This window comes from Lepisma saccharinum, chromosome 12, assembly GCF_977018435.1.
Source record: "Lepisma saccharinum chromosome 12, izLepSacc3.1, whole genome shotgun sequence".
Classification (NCBI taxonomy): Eukaryota; Metazoa; Arthropoda; class Insecta; order Zygentoma; family Lepismatidae; genus Lepisma; species Lepisma saccharinum.
In genome coordinates, this window is record NC_139240.1 from 44,229,662 (window position 1) to 44,253,653 (window position 23,992).

Below are 23,992 nucleotides of genomic sequence, written 5' to 3' on the forward strand. Positions count from 1 at the left end.
TTTCGGATTTATACCTTCAAGTCTAGATCAACATGGTTGGAAGTAACAATACCTGTCTGTCTCTGATGATACAATTCCCCGCTGATAGCTGTTCATATTGAAACGTGTTCGATCGCTCAATCTCCTCAGTTCATTATTGTTCGGCGATTCCAGGCAAAAGACCCCACACCACACGTTGCTCTCTGTTTTGTTCTCTTTCCTCCTTCCCTGGTCGTTGCCCTGAAATACCAGCTGATCAGCACCTTAACTCCAATAGACCAGGAAGGATTTGTAAATTACTGATGTGACATTCTTTGAATGCCTGAGAGAGCAACGGCTGGCGACAGGGGTTATGAATTCAGGCTAGCTATAAATCTCAATTTAGAAGAGATTGATACGATTACCCCCTCTGGAAAAAATTTCCAGAATTGAAATTTATATTTAAGGTATCCATGTTGATCTATCCTTATAAATCGAAGTTTTTATTAAAAACATAGAAAAAATAAAAATGAAATAAAACCATAGTTTCCGCCAAAACCGAAAAGAAAAAAAAATAATGATAACAGAATAGTAATTGAGTAAATACTTGGCGATACTTCAGACGTGAGAACTGGCCATAGGCATAAATGTACTGTCTGGTGTAACTGGCCGTAAGAAAAACAAATAACAAGCTCGCATCTTTGCTTAGTAAAAAAATAATAGCACAGTGCTTAACTTGCACTTTGATACTCGCTCACATAATCATGCATGGAATGAGCGTACCGTCAATTTTGTAATAGATGCGGAAGATTGACATGCGATGATCACTGACATAACTGACGTAACATGTTAAAGGTGTGGCCAAGCAACAACGATGACTGCTTATGACCTGAGGTCGCCAAAAGGGGGCGTGAACACACGTGTGCGTTAGTAGTCAACACAAGTGGACTCACACGACACATATTTTCACTTGAGTTAAAAAGTACCGTAAATTCGCGGATACACTACGTAGTGTTTGTACGTGTGTATAATAAATATATTTCCACTTGGGTTCTTCTTGTTTTATATTGCGATGCACACGCATTCACTGGAAGTGTTTGGAGTTGTCACGATAGTTCAGTGGATTGTTATCACTCTCGGCACTACTGGAATTACGGATGTAAGTATGAATTAATATTTGGAATCCATGAAGCACACATGTACACTTGGGGGAAACATGCCGTCGAGTTACTGTGAGACTTCCCTTTGTAGGTTGATGCACTTAGCAATTTTGCTTCGATGTTTTTTTTAAAGCTGGTAAGAAAAGGGCATGTGTTAAAAGCACTGTTGATTAGTATTGTTCGGTGTACTTAATGATGAATAAACGACTTTTAAATATTTTCACATGGTACACTCCCGTGCAAAAGTTGCACAACTGGTTGCACACAGATTTTCATTTCAACGTTTCTTTCAAGGAACTAAGTGAGAAACGGTCGACAAAATTGTAGACACTGGCGAAACACGATTTTGTCATGCAGCATATTCACTTAAACCATGTAAAATTGCACCGTTGATAAGCATAGTTTGTGCATTTATGGAAAAGTGAATGAGACATGGGACGTTGAAACTCACTGAGTACACTCCTGTGCATGACGTTAAAAGACAGGTTGCACACACTGGAAGGTTCTTCTTTGTGGGTGTAAAACTGCTTTACATGAAAGTTGTAGAGTTGAATGTGACGCATTACATGTCACGTAAAAATGCACTTTCGTAAACACTGCGGAATGACTTTTTAGGAGGGGTCATGTACATTCTGTAATGCAAGTGTACAGAGGTGAGAAGTGTAAACACTAGGATACGTCCTTGATGAATTTCTGCTTCTTCATTGGGTGAAATTTATAAAGACTGGCAGATTTTGGGGAACGTTTACACACAGTGATGACTTGGATTATGTAAGCTGCACTTTTGATTGAAGTACCGTGATATTTGTGGAAAGCGATGCACTTTCGGAACAGGAGCATATTGTGTGTAGTTTGTGGGGACAAAACTACGGTGTTCATTCTTCTCTCTGGTATTCTGCTCTCTTCCCTGCTCCCTCTTCATGTCTTCTGTTCTTCTTTTCTGCATCTCTTCTGTTCTTCTTTTCTGCATCTCTTCTGTTCTTCTTTTGTGGGAGCATTGATGGGGAAAGGGACTGAAGAATTTTGTCCGGTTTGGGAGTTTCTTCTTATAAGGGTGGAAAGTGTTTGTTCCATGTACTAAAATACTGGCAGGCTGGCTGGCTCACATGGCTGTTGCATGCTGTTGTCCTGGGAAGCTAAACCGTCGGGATGCGTGCAGATTCGGGTTCGAATTCCGTTCTCCTCGCTGGTGATTGGCCAAACTGCTGCATGTTGATTCCCAATAGATACGCTGGGAAAATCCTTCTCCTGTTGATAGCTCTTGACTGGTGTGATGAATAGACAGACTTAGGTAAAGGATAAAGTATAATTTCGTAAACGGGAAATGAGGAAAGGGGTGTTGATCTAGATTTATTAACACAAATACAGAAATTCAACTGCTTTGCCATTCCTCGTATGAACATTTATAAGTTACCACGATAATACAATATAAAGAAAGCTAATAACCATAAAATAATAAGGTATGTAATTAGATTGATACTGAATAAGGTTAGTAAATTACTGATGTGACATTCTTTGAATGCCTGAGAGAGCAACGGCTGGCGACAGGGGTTATGAATTCAGGCTAGCTATAAATCTCAATTTAGAAGAGATTGATACGGTATTAATAGTTTAGACATGCTATGAACAGGCTGTGTTTTGCAAAGATATTTATCTTCAGTTTCATGTTTTTGCAATGACTAATGAAATGATTGTGTAAAAAGAAATTTTCATTTACTTACTAGGTATTAGGGAAATAGTGAACATGGTGCTTTTTTCAAAAGCAGTGAAATAAATAAAACACCACTTATGACTATAATTAAATAGCAAATAATTAGTGCATTATTTAACAACAGGAAAATTAATGTGGTGAAGGCTTATTTCATTATATTTATGTATTCAGTAACACAGAAAAACAAACTTTGTTTTACACAAATCAACGGAAACCGGTGCTTCTCTTGTTTACTACATGTTAGTCTGATACCTAAGCTACCTCGCAGTAAATGGATTCTTCCTTCCAACACTAGGTGCAAGGAATAGAGTATTGTTGGAGTTGGCAGTGTAAAGTTGTGTAGTCAGAACCTCATGATTGTGAAAGTTCTGGTGATTCTCGCTGTACCTCCAGGACAGACCATCAATGAGCAGTATTACTGAACATAATTTGCATTGTGAAAGAAGAGGAGAAACATTCTGCTGAATGCTCCCGTCATTTTGCAGGACAATGCTCGGGTGCATGTAGCACGACCTGTGACTGATTTGTTAGCTCGATGGGGCTGGCAGATGCTCTACCAGCCCCTGAGACTGATTTGTTCCCTAAGATGAAACTTCCAAACTGCTCCATTCAAACCATCAACAGAACAGGCACTGCTACAGAAATACTATGACTTCCACTCGCTGGCAACAGGCTGTACGCAATGCTGGTGACTACATCGAAGGGCTGTAAAAGGTTCACAGAGGTGTGTCTTTTGTATCATTTAAGAATAAATAGTTGCCACTGTTAAATTTCCAACCCATGTATATGTAATGTGTGTATGTTTGGTTAAGTGAAGCTGCATCTTGGTGATGATTTCAGCAGCAACTTTTGATTACAGATGATGTGAACAGAATGTTGACTGAGAGATCAGCTTCTTGTGTAAGTTTAACCAAATTTATTATAATAACCACATAGTTTCAAAATGGTCTAGTCTTTCAATCCCTTTCTTGTATACTTTTATCTGTTCGAACTGAAAAGCTGTATTCCGGTGTTACAAATCAGTGGCAGATTAACAAATCCTTCCTTCTGGAGCATTAGTTAGTTCCATTGCTCCCTTGTGGCACAATAGGTTCACATTTTTTTTCCCAAAGGTTTCAAATTCAGAATTTGAAAAAGGACTCAAAAATTGAGATAGAAATGTCTGAAACATACCATTTTAGCAATAACTATTGCTATGGCAATCACACTTAGTATTAAAATTCCATCTTGAGTTTATCATAAATGAGTCACATGCTTGTCTGAAGCTATAGGTGTTACTTCGCCTTTGCTTCCCGTGCATTTTGGAGAAGCAAATAAGGCTAAATGGAAAAGATGACAGGATGAGTGGAGCAAAGTCCATACAAAAATATAGTGAGTGAATAAATGCAATAAAGAACTATATTCTTTCTTCTAATATGTTGTTGTTTACGAGCAAGAAAACACATTTGTTGGTGTAACAATTTGGGAGAACACACTCCCCACATCAGACATATATTTCTGTTTTGAACACTGTTACATTTGTTACAAAAAGAATATTTAACAGAAAATAAATTTATTATCGTGTGTAATGTTTTGCCTGACTAGCATGCGGCAAATCTGGGTTGGGGGGGGGGGGGTGTGCTGATCACATCACCCCCACCTTCAGCCATGATCAAGATAGTGGGGCCCTCACCCCATACCCCCTATATGCCTTCATGGAATGGTGCACTTTACTTTTTTTATATAAACTGTCGTGAAGGGAGGAGGGGGGATGATGGATATACAGAGGTGGCTTACATTAAACTCTGTATAGGACTGGTGGCCACCCACCATCGTGAGGAAATTGTGGAGCTACAAATGAGTAGCGTAACCTGATCATAGAAAACCTATAACGACGACTGAGGTTTCATCATTAATTTCATGCATATCTTATTTCTCTAAGGTTCAATCCTTCCATCTCTCTTGCTCACCCCTTCTCTCTGTGTGTCCCTGCCTCTGAGAAAGATTGCTAAATGAGCTTGTTACCATGTCAAAACGTTCTCTTGAAAAACAAATAGTGAGAATACTAGTATGTGTGGCAATAAAGTAATACAGAATCATAGTCTGCCCATCTCCAACATTTCAGACTTGAGGTCAAAAGCAAGCCAGGTCTCTGTGATGATTACGAGAGATTATTTGCTACTCTTGAGTGTAGATGATGAGAATTCAACCACCAACAGAATGTTGGCTGAGAGACCCGCTTTGTTCAGCACAGCCTCATTGTATAATTTTTATTTTAAATATTTCACGAAATATCAGAAATTGGGGTGTACAAATTCTCTTCTACCTTAACCCCTTCTTTGTGTTGTTTCATTAACATTGTGGTTCTTGCCAGTAACCAGATTTGGAGAAGAATAAGATTAGCGTATCTGTGCATAAAATGGAGTTAAAACAAGTTTTGCAAAAGCAAACAAGCACATCATTTTCACACAAGAATGTGGGATATGTGAAGTGAACATGTTATTACTGTAGTTGTTCAGTATGTTATGGAAATCAAAATTGTTCTTACATTGGAATACATTTTTTCATTTAACCTGGAAGACCCTATGAAGTACAACTTGATTTGACCAGAGTTGCAACATTACAGTTGAGGAGATCAAAAGTTCTACAGATGTCTGTGGAAATGATTTTAACTGGCAGCTTGAGACCAATGTAAGTTCTTTCATAGATTCCTACTTGTAGACAAGTTCAGAAATTGCTCTACACTTTCTAGCATTGCTACAGGTTTCGAAAATTTAGTTTTTTTAACAGTAGGAAAAATAATGTTGAGAGGGCTTATTTTATTTATGTATTCAGTAACACAAAAAACAAAACTCTGTTTTCCACAAATCACACGTATATGTAATGTGTTTGGGTGTGTGAGTAGTTAAGTGAAGCTGCATCTTGGTGATGATTTCAGCTACTTTTGAGTGCAGATGATATAAACAATGTTGACTGAAAGAGCAGTTTCTTGTGTAAGTTAAACCACATTTATTAGGAATTGCCATATAGTGGAAGCTCTACTTTGATTCCCGGTTTTTCATTTTCCCGCATTATACATACAATCACATTCCCAATAGAGCTAAATGCTACAACATTTTCCCTGATTTTACATTTTCCTACATTTTAAGTTCCTTCATCTTGGTTCCCTGAAAAACATAAAATCAAGGTTTCACTGTAGTTTCAAAATGGTCTGGTCTAATGGTCTAGTCTTGCAGTCCCTTTCTGCTATACCTTCAAAGCTGCATTTCTCTGTTACAAATCAATTGCAGATTGACAGATCTTTCCTTCTTGATCATTAGTTAGTTCCACTGTTCTCTTGTGGTGCAACAAAGGTCATGAGGTATTCAGGATTTGAAATTTGACTCCATCATTGAGATAGAAAAATGTCTGAAATGTGAAACTAGCAAAACTGCTGGAAACATGCAGAATTGTATAGTATTGTTTTAAATTTCATCTGAAATTATTTCTTTCTTTGTGTTCAAATGTGGTTGCAATTCTCGACAGCTGGAGTAAAGCCAGTTTAGTGTTTATAACCCAAAATAAATTGCTCTCGTCTCAATTGGATGTCAAAGAATTGAAAATATTCTTCAACATTGTTTTTCTGCTTTCATATGAGTTGCTTGGGAGTGGAACTTGATAACCCACACACTGTTTAAAATTAAGTTAACATTGGATGCAGTTGCTGTACAATAGTAAATGAAGGGCATTCAGTAGCTGCTGATAGCCAGACACACACGGGAATTTCTGGGTAACCCACAAGCTACAATGTAATGGACGAACTTTCATTTGTTTTTCTCAGTTTCATACTTTTGTAGGTTATCAAGTTTCACTCAGCCACTCCTATGTTTGATCATGTATTATATTACATGGTTTCCATAAACATATCATAGTTAAGATAACATGTTACTTTTGAGTGTGGCTAAGATATCACTGTGCATAACATAATTTGTGTAGTCATAGTATAGGTTTCTTGAAACATTTCATGACATTTCATCAGAAATTAGGGTTTACAATTTTTCTTGTTCCTTCACCTCCTCTTTCTGTTGTTTCATGTGTGAGTTAGTTGACTTAAATTAGTCTATGGGCCCGGGTTCGAATCCCAGCTTGGGCATGAGTGTTCTTTAAGACTGTCTGTCATTCAATTTCATCATATCACCCATTCTCAACGCAATTACCAAAAAGTGTCAGAAAAGCAACGCTAATTAACAAGAATCTAATCAGTACAATTAGTTCAACTTTTAAATAGGGTGGAAGCTCTTTTTTTTCTGGGCACCAAATTGAAGAAACTGTGGGAAAAATTTGACGTTTTTGTGTGTTGGGGTCATGTTGATTGTGTAGTGCAGGTGCTCATCTGTGCATAGCACCACACCATGAAGGCGTATAATTGGTGTGGGGGTAACGCCCCACACTTTCTTGATCCAGTCGTGAGTGGGGGTGATGTGACCGCCTTTACCCCCAGGGTTTCCCCCAGGTACCCATGTTATTCGACGCTGGGTGCGCCGGGGCCGCTTCCATCGTTAGAAAAGTTCCCGGATTTGAACCGGCCGGGGATCGAACCCGGGACCTTTAGCATGGTAGTCAGACGCGTTACCGACTGAGCCACCGCGGCCAGTGTAGTGCAGGAGAATATAGAATTGTAGTTTCACTGTACCCTTGCTCACAGTAGAATGCCAGAGTTTCTAAATTCAACCCCTCTCTTCCCATTTAGGAGTGGCTTTTCAGTGTTTGTCACTTCATAAATTTGAGTGTAAATATTCAAAGTTAAGGTGGGAAGCTAATCATGTCTCTGTGATGATTACCAAAGATTATTTGCTACTCTTGAGAGTAGATGATGAAAATTCAACCACCAACAGAATGTTGGCTGAGAGATTCAATTTGAATAGAAAAACCTGTCTAGGTATAGTCCTTGTTGAAATACGTCATTAAATGTTTTGAGAAATTAGGGTGTGCAAATTGTCACCAGTAACAAGATTTTTCTGTGCATTTACTTTCAAACTCAGTATGTCCTGGGTTCGAATTCATCAGTTTCATCACTCATCCTCATCTTCGCAGTTAACCAAAACTGGCAGAGAAGCAAAGTAAAATATACCAAATCAATCAATAATTTAATTTAAAAAAGGATGGAAGCTAGTTTTTTACTTTTATTGTGAAGACAAAGTTTAAGAAACTGTGGGATAAATTTTAAGAATTTGCTGTATTGAGTTTATGGTGCTTGGATAGTGCAGGAAAGTGAAAAATCTGTGAATGTGAAGTTTTACTGTACCATTTTGTTCATCCTGTCAATCCCACCAATCATGTCTTGGGTTTTCAGTGTTACGTCATGAATTTATGTGTAAACATTTCCAAGTAAAGTTGAGAAGCAAACCAGGTCTCTGTGATGATTACCAAATATTATTTGCTACTCTTGAAAGTAGATGATGAAAATTCAACCACCAACAGAATGTTGGCTGAGAGATCACTTTCCATAGCATAATTTGACTAGGTACAGTCCTTAGTTCTTGCAACATTACATTGAATGTTATCAGAAATCTTGTTCTTTTCATCTTCCTGCCAATTTCTGATGTTACATTAGCTCTGTGCCTGTTGTCAGTAACAAAATTGTTCTGCATGTTTTCTGTTTTGTTTTGAATCTGTTGACCTCAGTTAGTCCACCATAGTTCCAAGTAGGGTGGTAGGTCATTTTATAACTTTCCTCTGGGGGCAGAGCTGAAGAAACTGTGGGGAAAATTTATAAGTGCTCTATTGTGTTCCATGTTGATTCTATAACGGAGGGAAATACAGTCAACTCTCGATTCAACGACCTTTCACAGTTCCCGGGAAAAGGGTCGTTATTTCGAAGGGGTCGTTATTGGAATTTGCACCAATTTTCAGCTTAAAGGGAGCTCAAACGGACACAAAGATGCCTAGGAGATGGTAACACCATTTATCCTGGTAGTTATACAACCTGTTATGCACAGGATGCGTGTTGTGAGAAGGAAAATAGAACATGAAAAAGTTTTCACAAAAGAGAATTTAAAATAATGTTACTTTGTTTCAATTGTGCACAGTCGTTGCTTTTCCAGGAAATTCTTACGTTTCTAGTTCATGAGAAACCCGTTTCCACTGAGACCTATGGAAAGGAAAACAATCTCTCCCTTATTGCAAGCGAAACTCGAAGAATCTTGACACCAGTCAGACTGGTGCCAGCAAAAGTCGGGAGATAATCGGGCAGAATGAATGTTGGATTTCATATGGGTTTATTGGAGCATTGTCTGTTACAAGATTAACTGGTAAGATTAGATCTCTTGGGAGAAACAACACAACCTCTCTAGGTACCAGACAAAAAAAATAAAGGCAGGGCTGTAATTTTCGTTCTGGTTCGACTGTGTAAAATACATCGTAAAAAAAAGTCACTTTTCTTTGCTTCAACCAACTTCATTCACCCTCCTTCCCCATTCAAGGGAACAGTCCAAACACCTTCCTTGACTTGCATTGTAATCCAGCGTGAAAAAGGAAATGCGCAACTTGCGATCTATTTTGATCTATTTTCACCCAATGCGTATTGTAGGACAGGTCATTAAACAACATGGCAGTTGATAATCATTCGGGTTTGGAATTGAATTTCACTTTAAACTATATTTAGTCCCGATTAGCCCATCAGCATAAAATGAACTGAAAACAAGCTTTATGAAACGGCCCATTTTCACATATCAAAATGGTAGATCGATCGTTATTTACTCCCATTTTATGTTGGATTTAGGAGTATTCTCAATGTCAAACACCCACCCCTCCAAACGCTTTCCCCTTGAATAATGTCTTTTAATCGGTCTCGGCGACCATTCCTACATTGAACACACTTTTTTTTTCCTCCACATGAATGGTTCTGAAGAAAAGTAAATTAAATTTACGTTTTGCTTATCAGAAGGCGCAGAACATGAAGTTATTTTAACTCTTGTTTTGCTTTCTGGAAATCGAGATTCAAAACAACAACTTTTTTCTTCGCGCTGGATGAGTCATCGCTCTTATCGGCAAGCAAGAGCTTTGCACACGCTAGACAAAACACTGGCGCCGCTGCATCCTTAAAACAAGGAGACCGCCTGGAAGTTCGAGCAACAGGTGGCCGAAGAGAAAAGTCCCAGCATTTTAAAGAGAACGCAACTGTCGAAGACGGAACTTTTAACAGCAGTGTAAAGAAGAAAGAAATGACCCTTGCTTTACGTTTTACCACTACCACTACCACGCAACAGACAATAATACGGGCAATATTTCCTATGCAGACAACAACAGCATTAAAAAAAATATATAATAAATAAATTTTAAAAAACAACTGAATTCTGCAATTATCAACATGCCGTGCACACCAGTGGCGGAGAATGAGCTGGGGAAAGGGTAGAGGGTCACCTTTTTTTTTACTTGTTCTATGGTTCTTGTTCGTTTTCAAGAATATATCCAGAACTGGTTACCCCATTTTAGACGTCAAAGGAAAGGAAGATGGTGGGTCCTTTTCCACCCTCGCCTGTAATCAGCCCGCATCAGCAAGAAAATCGTGGCTGAAACAATCTGCACCCCCCCCCCCCCACGTTTGCTGATAGAAAAAGAGGGAGAAGTCAGTCAGCCAACGGAACACTTTTTTGGCAGATATTACGACATCGACACAATTAGGAAAACGTATGAAGTGGGAAACGGGAGTTATGATGATGCACGTAAGAGCGAAGTAAACTTTTGTGGAAACCTGGATGACAACGCATTAAGCGGGTTGACGATCTTTAGTTCACCTATGTGGTTTTGATTATCTCTAACAGTTTCGCTTTTTTATTAAGTGTTGCAGGGAACAAAGAACACGTTTTGAATGAAAGCGGTTACCGGAAGTTGTCGGCTACAAGGCCGAGAGTTGCTCACTCACGGGAACCTGCTGAACTCTAGGTCAGAGCTGGACAGACGGGCCAGACTTCCAGGCGCCACACATCTGTATTTTCGAACATTCCTGCGATCTTATCTCCCAAGGTGGTGTATTTATCGATGAAAGAGCTTGACCTGCCATACACATTGGCAAAGACTGCAAGTCCAGCAGTCATTTCGGGCTGCTCCCACCCTTCCCCGCGAGTTTTCAGCAGTTCTTAGGACAAGGAAACAAGTCAAGTCGATTTAAAATAACATCCAAGCACATTCGATCTTCTCTTTTGGCGTATCCAAGAGCAAGCGTGACAAAACAAGCCTGGCGCGTTGGGTAGCGGCAGTCGGGTGCGGGGTAAAATTGGTGCACTTGAGGGAGGGGAGGGCAGAAGTCAAGTGCTATTGGATATCACTCAAGCATGGTGTGGTGGTGTCTATTTTTAGTTCAGACCTAATTGTGAGCGGTAGAGCGCTCGTAAAGGGAATGAGTGGAGGAAAAAACAACGCATTTTTCGGCCGACTTCCTTCAATTTTTCAACTTTTTTTTTTCAAATTTTTCTGTCTTTTTCTAAATTTTTCATGGTTCCCAGGAAAAGGGTCGTTACTTCGAGAGGGTCGTTATACCCGGGGTCGTAGAATCGAGAGTTGACTGTATCTGGAATATAGCATTGGAGTTTCAATGAATCCTAGCTCACGGTATCAACGCCAGCTCCCAATCATAGCATGGGTTTTCCCTGTTTATTCCTTCATAAAATTACCTGTAAACATTTATTTTTCAAAGTGAGGGTGAAAAGCATACCAGGTCTCTGTGATGATTAGAAGAGATTATTTGCTCAGGGTGGAGACAGACCTGGAAAAATGGGAAAAGTCAGGGAATTTGAGGTGTCAAAAAAAGTCAGGGAAATGTCAGGGAATTTTCAATGAAAAAATCATAAAAATATGTATTTTCCCCCCCTCTTCTGCTATTTTGGGGAGAAGGGGCAAACTTTAATATTCGTTTCAAAGATTGGACATTTCTCAAGAGAATGAAACATGTTTCATATTGTTGGGTGCCATACAAGTTGATTATTAAGCGAAAACGTGATTTTTTTTTCTACGAAAAATAGGTAATTTACATTTTTGGAGGAAAATTGTTATAACTTGGGCACTATGGGAGAAATCTACTTCGGATAAGTTTTGTTTTTCAGCTAAAACATCAGAGCATGCAACCGTGTACAATACAGAATGCCAAACCGAGGAAGGGGTGGTTTGGAGGATGCAACCCCCGAATTTCAATGGAAAAAAAAAAGAAATCTGGAGTTTGCCCCCTCTTCTCCCACTATTGTGGGGAGAAGGTGCAAACCTTAGTATTCCCTTCAAAGAATAGACGTTTCCAAAGAGAATGAAACATGTTTCATGTTCTTGGGTGCCATACAAGTTGAATAATAATCCTAAATGTGATTTTTCTCTCAAATTTTTTTTACGAAATTTTCATTTTTGGAGGAAACTTGTTATAACTCGGGCACTATGGGAGCAATCTACTTCGGACAAGTTTTGTTTTTCAGCTAAAACATCAGAGCATGCAATCGTTTACAATTCAGAACGCCGAACCGAGGATGGGGGGTTTGGGGGTGCGACCACTGAATTTCAATGAAAAAAAACATAAAAATTTGGAGTTTGCCCCCTCTTCTCCCACTATTTTAGGGAGAAGGCACAAACCTTAGTGTTCCCTTCAAAGAATGTACGTTTCCAAAGAGATTGAAACATGTTTCATGTTGCTGGGTGCCATACAAGTTGAATAATGAGCCAAAATGTAAAACTCTGTTTGGAAATGTGGCAGAGAAAAGGGGGGGGGGGTGGAGGCTGGTCATCAATATGAATTTTCCAGGCTTGCTTCCCACCCAAACATAAGAGTATGAAGGTCCAAAAAGCACGGTCATTTCTTAAACAGCACCATTGTCAGTATGGGGGTAGTAAGGGGACTTGTCAACAGATGGAGGGGATAAGAGTGGGTGGCGCCGTCCGTAGTTGTCGGACATCGTAGGAAGGCATTTTGTTGGGCAAATTGAAGGAACATGGAAACAAATAGGTTCCATTGATACATACGATTTTTGTCGAATATCGCGACCCGACAAAGTATCTCACTACAACATGCGACAGAAATTGCATGGACTGCAACATCCAACAAAAATCGCTTGCATAAACAAGAAGAGCTTTACACTGCAAATATGCTGCTGGAATTTTACTCTTCTGGCTCACTTCACCTTATTTAATGTAGCAGTGTTTATGAAGGTCTTCTTTCATCATCCTGACGTATTACTGGTTTCGCACAAGTTAACATACGTTTACAATGATATTGCACTATTCTTAGATATCAAGAAGAATCCAACAAAATGGGATATATATTGAATATAATTGAATACTCTCACAAAGAAGTGAAACATAAATGTGCATTGGTGAACATTATAAAAATTGGCAAGTGCATGCTCCCAACCTCAAATTTACTGCAACACTAGTATTCCAATGAAATTAACGCCACTCTCTGTCCTGTCTGTTTAAACTCGTGAGAGATGGTCATTAATCTCTCACTGAATGAAGGTAACGTCCAATAATATGAAATAAAATACTAATAATAAATACTCGAATCATTCATTCTAGTTTTTTGGACTTTTAACCACTGTTATTTTTTAAAAGGAGATTTACCTACGTTTCGGAGGCTGAATCTGCCTCAGTCTTCAGGGTAGCGTGTAGTCGTTAGGTCACATAAATGGTTGCCCAGGAGGTCGTGACCTCGATGTAGTCATCTGACAAAGTGGAGCCTGGGCCACTCATAATCTTACCTGGCAATTATTTGTATATAGAGGTCCTTGTGACCGACAGTTGTGGTGGAGCCTAGGCCACCAAGAATAATCCTCCTAGGCAACCATTTATGTGAACTAATGACTACACGCTACCCTGAAGACGGAGGCAGATTCAGCCTCCGAAATGTAGGTAAATCTCTTTTTAGAAAAATAACTGGTTAAAAGTCCAAAAAACTAGAATGAATAAATCACCACCGATTAGCTACAAAGAAGAATCGAATCATTCAATCATAAAAGCAAATCACTTTCTTCAAGAATTGAATTTTCTCTGCCAGCCCTGCTAAATTTTCACTTTCGATCTACTGATTTATATGAGGGGTGGCCAGAAAGTAATTTCCAATTAGTAGAGACATTGATTTTTTGCAAACGCGAAAACCCTGAAAAATGGTAATTGCTGCGAAGATGTGTTTATGAATGTGCAGTGATGTCTGGACACATTTTTCGCCTGTTCGAAATATCGAAATAACACGAATGTGGCATAAAATGCTAATTGTTGGTGTTTTTATCGATTTTTTTAAAAAAATGTCCTAAAACAACGAAAAATTCCATGAAATCCAATGTTCTTATCTTTTCTAGGCCATGTTTGTGTACATAGAACATGCAAGTTTTCCAACATTTTTCTCAAGAGTAAACTATAGAGTTATATGTACATGGAATAATTCCGACAGCCACATTAAATCATGTATTTTCCACAATTTTTTCAACTTCTATCAAAATCATTTGCATCACAGAGCAAAGTGGCAGGGTTCTAAGAGGAGATCGAGTGCATATCTACAGTCACACGGGAGCCACATCTTCGTATATTTGTCGCACGAGATATGTTTTGAATTACCAAGCTAAGTGCGCACCATTGGCATTTGTCTGTCGAGCGAGTATTAATGGAGCTCCGTCATTAGGGCCTCTGATTACTAATCTAGAGACCCGGGGTCGATCCCCTGCGGTGGAGAACCGGGATGTTTTCCACCTATTCAAACTGCTCCGGCACCCACCCTACATCATATGAAGCTGGTACCTTGAGGAAACTTTGAGGGATAAAGGTATCTGTCACGTGAGATTGATTGATTTTAATTTTTTGGGTGCGTTGCCACTTATGGTCATTATGCACCCTTCAGTATATACTGGAAAAATTCCATTATCTAAAAGCCTTTCCTTAAAATTAAAAAAAAGTGGTATGGAAAATAACTTTCCCAAAATAACTTTCAAGATATGAAACTCATCACGAAGAAGCGTAAGCCATGTGACTTACAATTTAAAACAGTAGTTTAAAAATATCAAGGTCCCTACCGATTACGCATAAGTAAAACAAGAATCAGTTTTAATTTATTGCATTAGTAACAGTGAGTCCTAACCTAATTTTCAGCATAATCACCACCGTTGTTCTGGTATTTGTCGTAGCATGGCATTAAATTTTGTATACCCATGGTATATGTGTCTGACAGCAAAGACTGGAACTAACAGTTGGGCTAAAAAGTTCGTAGGCTAACATAGTAAAAAATATTTTTTTGACAAAATTCAATTTTATTATTCAATATAGTTGCCTTTGAGGGCGATACAACGATTATAGCGGTCATACAATTTTTCGATGCCATTTTTATAGTACGATTTCTCTTTAGCCTCAAAATAGGCCTCAGTTTCGGCGATTACCTCTTCATCAGTGCTAAATTTCTTTCCAGCGAGCATTCTTTTAAGGTCTGCAAACAGAAAAAAGTCACTGGGGGCCAGATCTGGAGAATATGGTGGATGGGGAAGCAATTCGTAGTCTAATTCATATAATTTTGCCATCGTTTTCATTGATTTGTGACCCGGTGCATTGTCTTGATGAAACAGCACTTTTTTCTTCTTGAAATGGGGCCGTTTTTTCGTGATTTCATCCTTTAAACGCTCCAACAACGCTATGTAATAATCGCTGTTGATGGTCTTGCCCTTTTTGAGGTAATCGATGAATACAATACCATGCGCATCCCAGAATACTGATGCCATAACCTTGCCGGCCGACTGTTGCATCTTCCACGCTTTGGATTCGGTTCATCACGTGCAGTCCACTCGGCTGACTGTCGATTGGACTCTGGAGTGTAGTTATGGAGCCATGTTTCATCCATTGTAATATATCGACGGAAAAATTTGTGTTTATTACGGTTGAATATCGCTAAACATTGCTCCGAATCATCAAAACGTTGTTGCTTTTGATCGATTGTGAGCACGCGCGGCACCCATTTTGCACACAGCTTTCGCATGTTCAAATATTCATGCACAATATGTCCAACACGTTCCTTTGATATTTTTAAAGTCTCAGCTATCTCGATCAACTTCACTTTACGATAATTTAAAATTATTTTGTGGATTTTTTTGATGTTTTCGTCGGTAACAGCCTCTTTGGGGCGTCCACTGCATGCATCGTCTTCGATGCTCAATTCGCCTCGTTTAACTTTAGCAAACCACTTCTCAACGGTTGATTTTCCTGGTGCAGAGTCCGAATAATGTTTATCAAGCCAAGCCTTGGCTTCAACAGTATTTTTTTTTTCGCCAAAAAGCAATGCTTTATTAACACACGAAATTCTTTTTTATCCATTTTTTCACAATAACAAAAGCTGCTTCACTCACAATGCTATATCTCACGAACTGCTGTGAAATTTATACACGTATCTTTTGAAGGTTAGTACTAAGTAAAAATCACATGGATTTAATTCTAGTAACGCCATCTATGAGTCAGATTATGAACTTTTCAGCCCAACTGTTATCTCTACCGCAGTGTAGCTGTCAAATCCTTGCCCTGTCAGATACCTCTTCAGTTAAACAAAGAGATGAAAGTCGGTACATTCAAGGCCAGGGCTGGCTGTACAGGGAGTGGTCCAAGAGCTCTCACCTGAAGTGATGCAAAGGCCCCCTGTGTACTCAACTGTATGGTGTTGTGCACATTCGATTGGCCTTCTGTGAATTGTCTTCACTATCGTCTGACCATACTATCACTCACGACATCCATTCTGCATACCTCACACTTTTGCTGGTGGCTTTGTGCCAAATTCTGAGCGTGCAAAGTACGCTACATCGCAGTCGGTGGGAGACTGTATGAGAGCTGCAATCTTTAACCTAGAACTGTCCTAAAATAGCTGCATTTCAACTGTACCAGATTACAGCTACATGCCACTTCTTCCTGCCTGCATGTGTGTGTGTTGCTCTCCGACCACTAGTGCTACATATAGGCACCATTGGAGCTTTTTTTAGGATGCCCCTCGTTTATGAACTTTCAGAAGCTTTTATTATTAGAGTGTTCCTGTTTTAATGTGTGGTTAGCTAAATCAGGTACCTATACAATGTAATTCTATAAATTCCTTGCATTAAATTTCTAATACCTACATACCCTTTCCGTCAGCATTAATGGTATAACTGCATGTTGTCAGTTTCACAGTATTTCACTTGGATATACTGTACTGATCCAGAAATCCCATTGATAATGTAAGGAGATATGACACTTTCTTTTGTTGTACAATTCAGTTGTTTCACTTATATGCAAGAGTTAAGTTGTTTGCTTTACAGAGAAGAGAGAAGTAGCTTTATGCATTGAAAAATTAGTCCTCACTCATGGTTCTTGCAAGCAGAGGGTTCCAAACCTCAGTGGAAATATCAACATATAATACCGAGAATGTATAAGGAGACTGATAAATTATAAATTGTATTTATTAATCAATACGGATAGACTCATTCCGAATCTTCTTCTCCTTACACATACGTTAGTTTTTTCAGATTAGTGCTGACCCTTGTGGCGAAGTGGTTATCATACGTCAGAGGGAACGACCTGGATTTGAATCAGTATAGATAGACTCATTGTGAGTTCTCTCTCTCTCTCCCCATCCACCCCAAACAAAACAGTTAACATATACACAGCTATTCCAAACTCTACATTGAGGTAAACAAACACACAGTGTTCAGAAAAACCTTTTCTTCATTTCATTTTACACACGTTCTACAGCAAGAGACTTATCTGCTTCTTGAATAGTTTATACATATGATAGGACCTAATGGGTTCATAACACACACTTGCAAAAAAAAACACTTCTATCTGGGGCACGACTTCATAGTCTGATACAGGGCCACCAGTCCTGAATATCCCTCTCGATTGGCTACATTCTGTAATAGTTTAGTAGGACCTTATGGGTTCACCACACACTTGCAAACAAAAAAGAACAACTTCTATTTCGGACACAGGGCTACATTGACTACATTCTGTATTTAGTTTTGAGAGACTTATCTGCTCCCGCGAAGTTCTGCTTCTTGAATAGTTTATACAAATCATACGCACTTCGTATTGTGTAGTAGGACCTTATGGGCTCCTCGTTCACTACACTTGCAAAAAACATTTCTATTTTGGGGCACGACTTCGGTAGTAATTTTGTAGTCTGGTACAGGGCCACCAGTCCCTGAATATCCTTCTCGATTGATTGTGCTTTGCTCTCCAATGCTTTGATTAGGTTCTCGATCCCTCCTCCTTTCCTTGTCAGAGCTTCCAAATAGTATGCCGACTCGTCAACCTCATTCTTACCACACCTTTCTCCCATCACGTGGATTCTTTTGCATGGTAGACAGTAGTCCCCGGGAAACAGAACTGGTGACGATGTCTGCAAAGAAAACAAAACTTAAAATACCTCTCTCAACACACACTTGTAAATACAAAACATAACTACTACTTCTTTTTCACTACATTCCCTATTTTTTTTACAGGTTGTCACCCAGGAACTTTTAGAGGTGGAGACTAGAAGTAGGAGGGCGGGTGGTGCGGAGAACGAGATGCATGGTAGAAAGAGAGGGGAACGTCTATTATGTCCCACCGGATCACCCTTACATTCAAGCTGATGAGAACCTTTTCCTAGGGTGTATTTTAGAACCCCAACAAGAATTCCATCATAGACCTCCCACACTTCACCCACATGCACCAACACCTCCATCCCCAAACTCTTCCTACACCTACTCCCCACCACCACCACCTGTTAGAAACACACCCTCACCCCCGGACAGCTTGGTGGACATATTTGAAACTATTGAAGACCTCCAAGTCCCCGATTTTATTGATCTAGCAGATTACTACCCCCAACAATAACCTTTATTCCTCTACCCTTCTTCTTCTTTTTCCCTTCTTCCTCTACCCTCATTTCACCTTCTTTTCCTCTACACGCTTGCTTCCTCAAAGATAAGTAAGTTGTTCTTTTTTTTATTTATTTTACTAACAACGTATAAGTGTTATTATTTATTGTACTCACCATCTTGTCTTACTCGTTGAACAATTCTGATGCTAGCAGTGGGATACCCTCCTCTCCCCTTCTACTTCCGCTATCACTTTCCACTCATTCTTCCTTCGTCTTCTTCGTCTACTGCAGTTCTCGCTGCCGCTGCCCTCGTTCTCAGCTGTGTCGCTGCCTCTGTCGACCTCGTCACGATCCTGTAGCCAGGTAGAAAATGTTTCACTTAGCTTCACTTTCTTTGTGGTCTCTCTCCGGCACGTATCTGTCTTTGCACCCTCCAGAGACTGTACATTAATTCGTCCAGCGGTAAACCCTCCCCCGGATTCATTGCTATCGGCTTCACCAAATTACGGTTCGGCTGTGTGGTATTCAAAAGGAAATCCCCTAATGTGTGCTGTTCGGTGAGGCACCCGTGGAACAGACTAGCAAATCCCAACATTTTCGACATAACATAGAATGCTTCCAGATTTGCTGTTTCTGCAGGAGCGGTCAGCAAATCTATCCTTGCAGTGTTTACTATGCACATGTTTTGAAACGAACCATATCTAGCATCACCGTGTATCTCCATCTTACCCTGAAGAAACATTTCCAGAGTGGAAACGTGATTTCCGAACGGAACAGCAACCCCATCTCTTTCCCCATCATTGGCATCTCTTTCTCCACAATATACTGGACATTACATTCATCCATACACCAAAGCTGACGACCAAACTTTACATCTACTCTCTCCTCACAAAGACATTTTCCCTTCTCACCTATCGTGCTCGTTCGCAGATATACAAAGGACCACACTCCTCTCCCTTTGCAAAGCTCTGATCACAGACATATCACTAGTCTTAAAACTAAAGTGAAATATGACGGGTGATATTTGAGTAACACAAACGATTCACACATTACATACCTGCCACCTTTCTTTGACGAAACACTCACAGCTACCTTGCAATGAGCTGTTGGGATGCTCGTACGAGGGACATACATCATATCAACATCCCCTTCCCTACATTCATCACTCGTTAATAACTCCCCATTTATACTATCAGCCTCCACATCTACACAGAAACGTATCCACGGATGCTCACAATTCATCTTTCTTAGAAGAAAACAACAACGATGAAGCTGCAACAACCTACAACGAAAACAGAAATACTTTGCATTACACAACTTTCTTGAATCTACATTCACGTCCGTCGTCAAAGGCAAAACAATCTGTACAATCACAAGTACTTTTATAACTAAACTCCCCGCAATAAACACAGAAATATCATCTGACAACCGGATCCGCAACCCACCCGTCATAAACAAAAACTTGCCTTCGCGACGGAGCACATACATTCTATACTCGCTATAGTTCACATTCACACAGTAGTAACGAGCATACCCGCAATCTGGGAAATCAACCACTTGAACGTCTTTACAGTATGGACAGTGAATTGAACGACTACTTTTTACAGTCCCCAGATACGACGACATCACAACCCACAAATCTCTTTTGGTAATGCGTAAGACAGACAGTACACACACCTGAGACTCAGCAGCAGCAGCAAAACTTCTCAACTCTCCGAGACAGACACATCGAACTCGTCATTGCCACAACACATTTATACAGCCAAGTCGTGGGAGACTCCTCCCCACACAAACACCACATTGGTCACACCTACATGCCGACAACAACACCTACACTCCCCCACAGAGATATATTTGATCCACACACCTGCAATCCCCCACAGAGCAAAAAATTCGATCCTCGCATTTGACCAGATGTCAACGCTACCCACAGAGAAATATATTTGATCTGGCCAGATGCCAACGCTACCCCACAGAGAGATATATTTCATCAGACCCACATGTCACGCTGAGCAAAAAATTCAATCCAGACACCTGCACTCCCACACACAGAGGTTATTTTCGATCCGCATGCACACGCATTCACCCACCATAAACACACTGCTACTATATTAACTGACAACAGACACACAGCAAGTACAGATCAGGCATGACACTATAACCAGAGACATCTAGCATGCAGCCCTTACAATCGATGACATCACCAATCACCTATATCAACAATCGATCAATCTATATTATTATTAATAATGTTAACAACTATAATAAGGTTTAACAATACAACAATCTACAAATATCATTTACATCGAACACCTATCAATCAATCACTATATTAGGTTAACTACACCCACATAATCAAACAAACAACTCCTTATTTGGAAAACTATAAATAAAAATAACACCTGTCAATCAATCAATCACTATATTAGGTTAACAACACCCACATACCCTAACATACATCTCCTTATTTGGAAACAACCCCACCCACAACAAATAAAAAAAACTATTTTCACTCAAAAAATGTATTGATCACTTATCGATTAAGGTAATTGATAATTATTGATTATTGTGCTATGGTTCCCCCTTATCTACTGTAACGTCATTTTGTAATTCCAAGTGTGGTGATTCCAAAGTCATTTTCTTAAGAAATAAATCATCTGTCTTCTGTTTAATACCATTTTTGCTCTGTAGTTTCTATGCTATACTAACCTGAATCGAATTATTTTTTCACAATTTCTCATTTTCGGGCACAAAATAACCATGGTGGCAATACATCTTTGTGTAGTGCCAGGAAAGTCCGAAAATTAAGTAGTAGGTGAATACGATAAGTCTTAGTATGAACAATTAGTGCATTGTAATTTTAGGAAATAGAGGACCAGTTTCACTTTTAGTTTATGAATAATTGATGTTTATGTATTTGCATATTTATAACTTTTATGTATGTATGTATGAGTATTAATTTATGAAAAATATGTATATAGAAGGTAATTTGAGTTACTATATGTTATGCATATGATTTTATGTTCATTTCTGCAAAGTATGTAATGTATGAAACTTTAAAAATTAATGTTTATAAAATTGAAAATAAGATTTTATGGTTTATGAATTGCTATTGCGTAATGCTAAAGGTCCGATTACGATTTTGGATGGTCCCAGTACTTGATCCCCAGATATGTAGCTACTGGTAATAATTATAGTGTACTAAGGAATAATGTTATATAGTTATAGTGTACTAAGGAATAATAATCTTACGTTGTGAAAGAAGTTTATCTGAGACGCTAGATAGAAAACGATGAACTCCGCGCTGAGGATAGAGACCAAATTAATGTTCAGGTCAGGTATCAAGACTGAAGTCTCTGTTGATGTAGGTAAAGACTAAAGGGTTTCTGCCGAGACTGGTTGTTGTGATGGAAGAAATACAAGAAAAGTCATTTTGGGGGAAATAAATTGGTTAGAGATACGAACCGCTTCAATCTTAGGTAGAAAAGAAAATGTATCAGTGGGTGATTGTGTCCCTTGAAAAAGGCAAGAGTTTGTGAAATAATAATTTAAAAGTCTCCATGTAAGTAGAAGAATCGGTGTGTGGTTGTACGGGCGGTAAGATACCAATCGGCAGGTGGAGAATTTGGACAAAAAAATGAGTTTAAGTTAAAAGGACAGAAACTGTAGGCAGGTGGATGTAAGAAATTTATCTAATGGAGAGAGAGGCTGCGGGTTTTAAAATCAGATGTTAACGACCCCCAATCATTGTGAATTTAAAGGTACAAACTTTTATTTTCTGAGCGCTGAGAATTGTTTCTTTCCAATGTGGAGAATAGGGGTGGTTGGAAGAGTCCTTGAACTTTTGGCTGTGCTTTTGGTGGTATTTAAACTCTGGAATCTGAACTTGTCCTCAGATTTTGTGTAAATTTTTCAGGTGTGATTGCTGTTGGTGTTTGAGAAAAAAGGAGAATCATCATGCAGATACATGTTGTAAGTATTGCATTTTTTTTTTTTTTATATAATCTAAATACAAGTGTGATATGAGAATGGAATTTGACTAGCATTTCCTATGCTACCGAAACGTGTTTAACCAAAATACAAAGTATAAAATTTAGATATGTAAAAACTAGTCAAGTTCTATTTCGATTGTGTTTTGTGTTTCAGTGGCAATGTTGCTTTTACTTTTAACAGAGTTCACGGGAGCATAAATATATTGTTTTGGACCCAACTCTGAATTGCTGTAACTGTTGCGATTAACCTATTAGTGTTTTGTGCAATATCCATAACAAGGATCGAACCTAGGACTGTCTGCACCAACAATATTAGCTTTTTACCGTGAAAAAAAGTTTGATTTTTTAAAAAAAGAAGTAAGACTCGCAAGTCTACTACATATAAGTTTATTGTTCTAACACTAATCTATTACAAAATGAATACAAATTCAAAGTATTCTACAAAGGGTTAGACATAATTATTGTCTTACAGACACACACAGCGTTAACACAACGCTTTTCAGTTTCACATTCTAGATTGTACATATTTAATATTTTATACTTATACAGAATACATAGCGTTAACACAACTCAGGTTATACATGTTTAATGTCTTTTACATAGAGAATACTCAGCTTTAACACTGTGCTGCTATATTCAAATGACAGTGCCAGTTTTATACAAAGCTTTTTTTCTGTGGACTGTCAAGCTCGAGACGCCAGAAGTTTATTTTTATTTTTGTCACTACAAGTTTATGTATTGAACATGTAGGATCAGGATACTTTTGTAGTATTTTCTGCTCCACACAGGTACGGGTTCTATTTTCACCCTATATTCTGGAAAAGCACTTGAAATTTTTGTCCTTACAATTCTGTCATTTCTTTTTAAGTTTGTTCCAAACAATGACAGAAAATAGGTTAGGGGTAATCCCTGGCACATATAATGTAAAAACATAATACAATAAGTCCTGCACATTGATGAGTTTGGGTTTTAAATCACTGTTTCACTAATGCACAATGAAATATAGTTTTTTTTTTTTTATACATTTTAGTACATTTGGAATAAGATGCGGACCAAAACTATCAAAGTACATGTCCTCCTTATTACTGTTGATAGACAAACTTGTTAAATGTATCCCTGGACCAGATTCATTGTCGGTGTTTACCCTGGGCTACCAACTGGGTCCACTGGACCTATATGTATTTTATGATCGGTAATTATACCTGAACTATGCATTGCGGAATATTGATATTCTATGACTGTTACTTAATTATGTTGTTCTGTGATATATTTAGGGGAATACAAATTTTTCGTGAATGTAGTGGCACTTTACAAAATTATAGCATTGAGTCTCAAGTGTGTCCATTGGACCTGAGAGTAGATTCTATACAGACATTACAAA

At 38.8% G+C, this 23,992-nt stretch overlaps 1 protein-coding gene across 4 annotated transcripts in view; it reads left to right on the forward strand.

The window, feature by feature from the left end:
- LOC145996455 (uncharacterized) overlaps window positions 1-23,992 on the forward strand; it is a 112,954-nt gene that overhangs the window by 33,822 nt on the left and 55,140 nt on the right. For 3 of the 4 annotated variants that reach the window (XM_083132942.1, XM_083132946.1, XM_083132943.1), the window contains exons 1-2: window positions 5,398-5,499; window positions 22,536-22,591. In XM_083132942.1, coding sequence (XP_082989068.1) covers window positions 5,459-5,499; window positions 22,536-22,591 — 97 coding nt within the window. In that variant the 5' untranslated portion in view covers window positions 5,398-5,458. Of the gene's footprint in view, window positions 1-5,397; window positions 5,500-18,257; window positions 18,761-22,535; window positions 22,592-23,992 lie in introns of those variants that run through there. The other variant, XM_083132945.1, reaches the window with a different exon arrangement.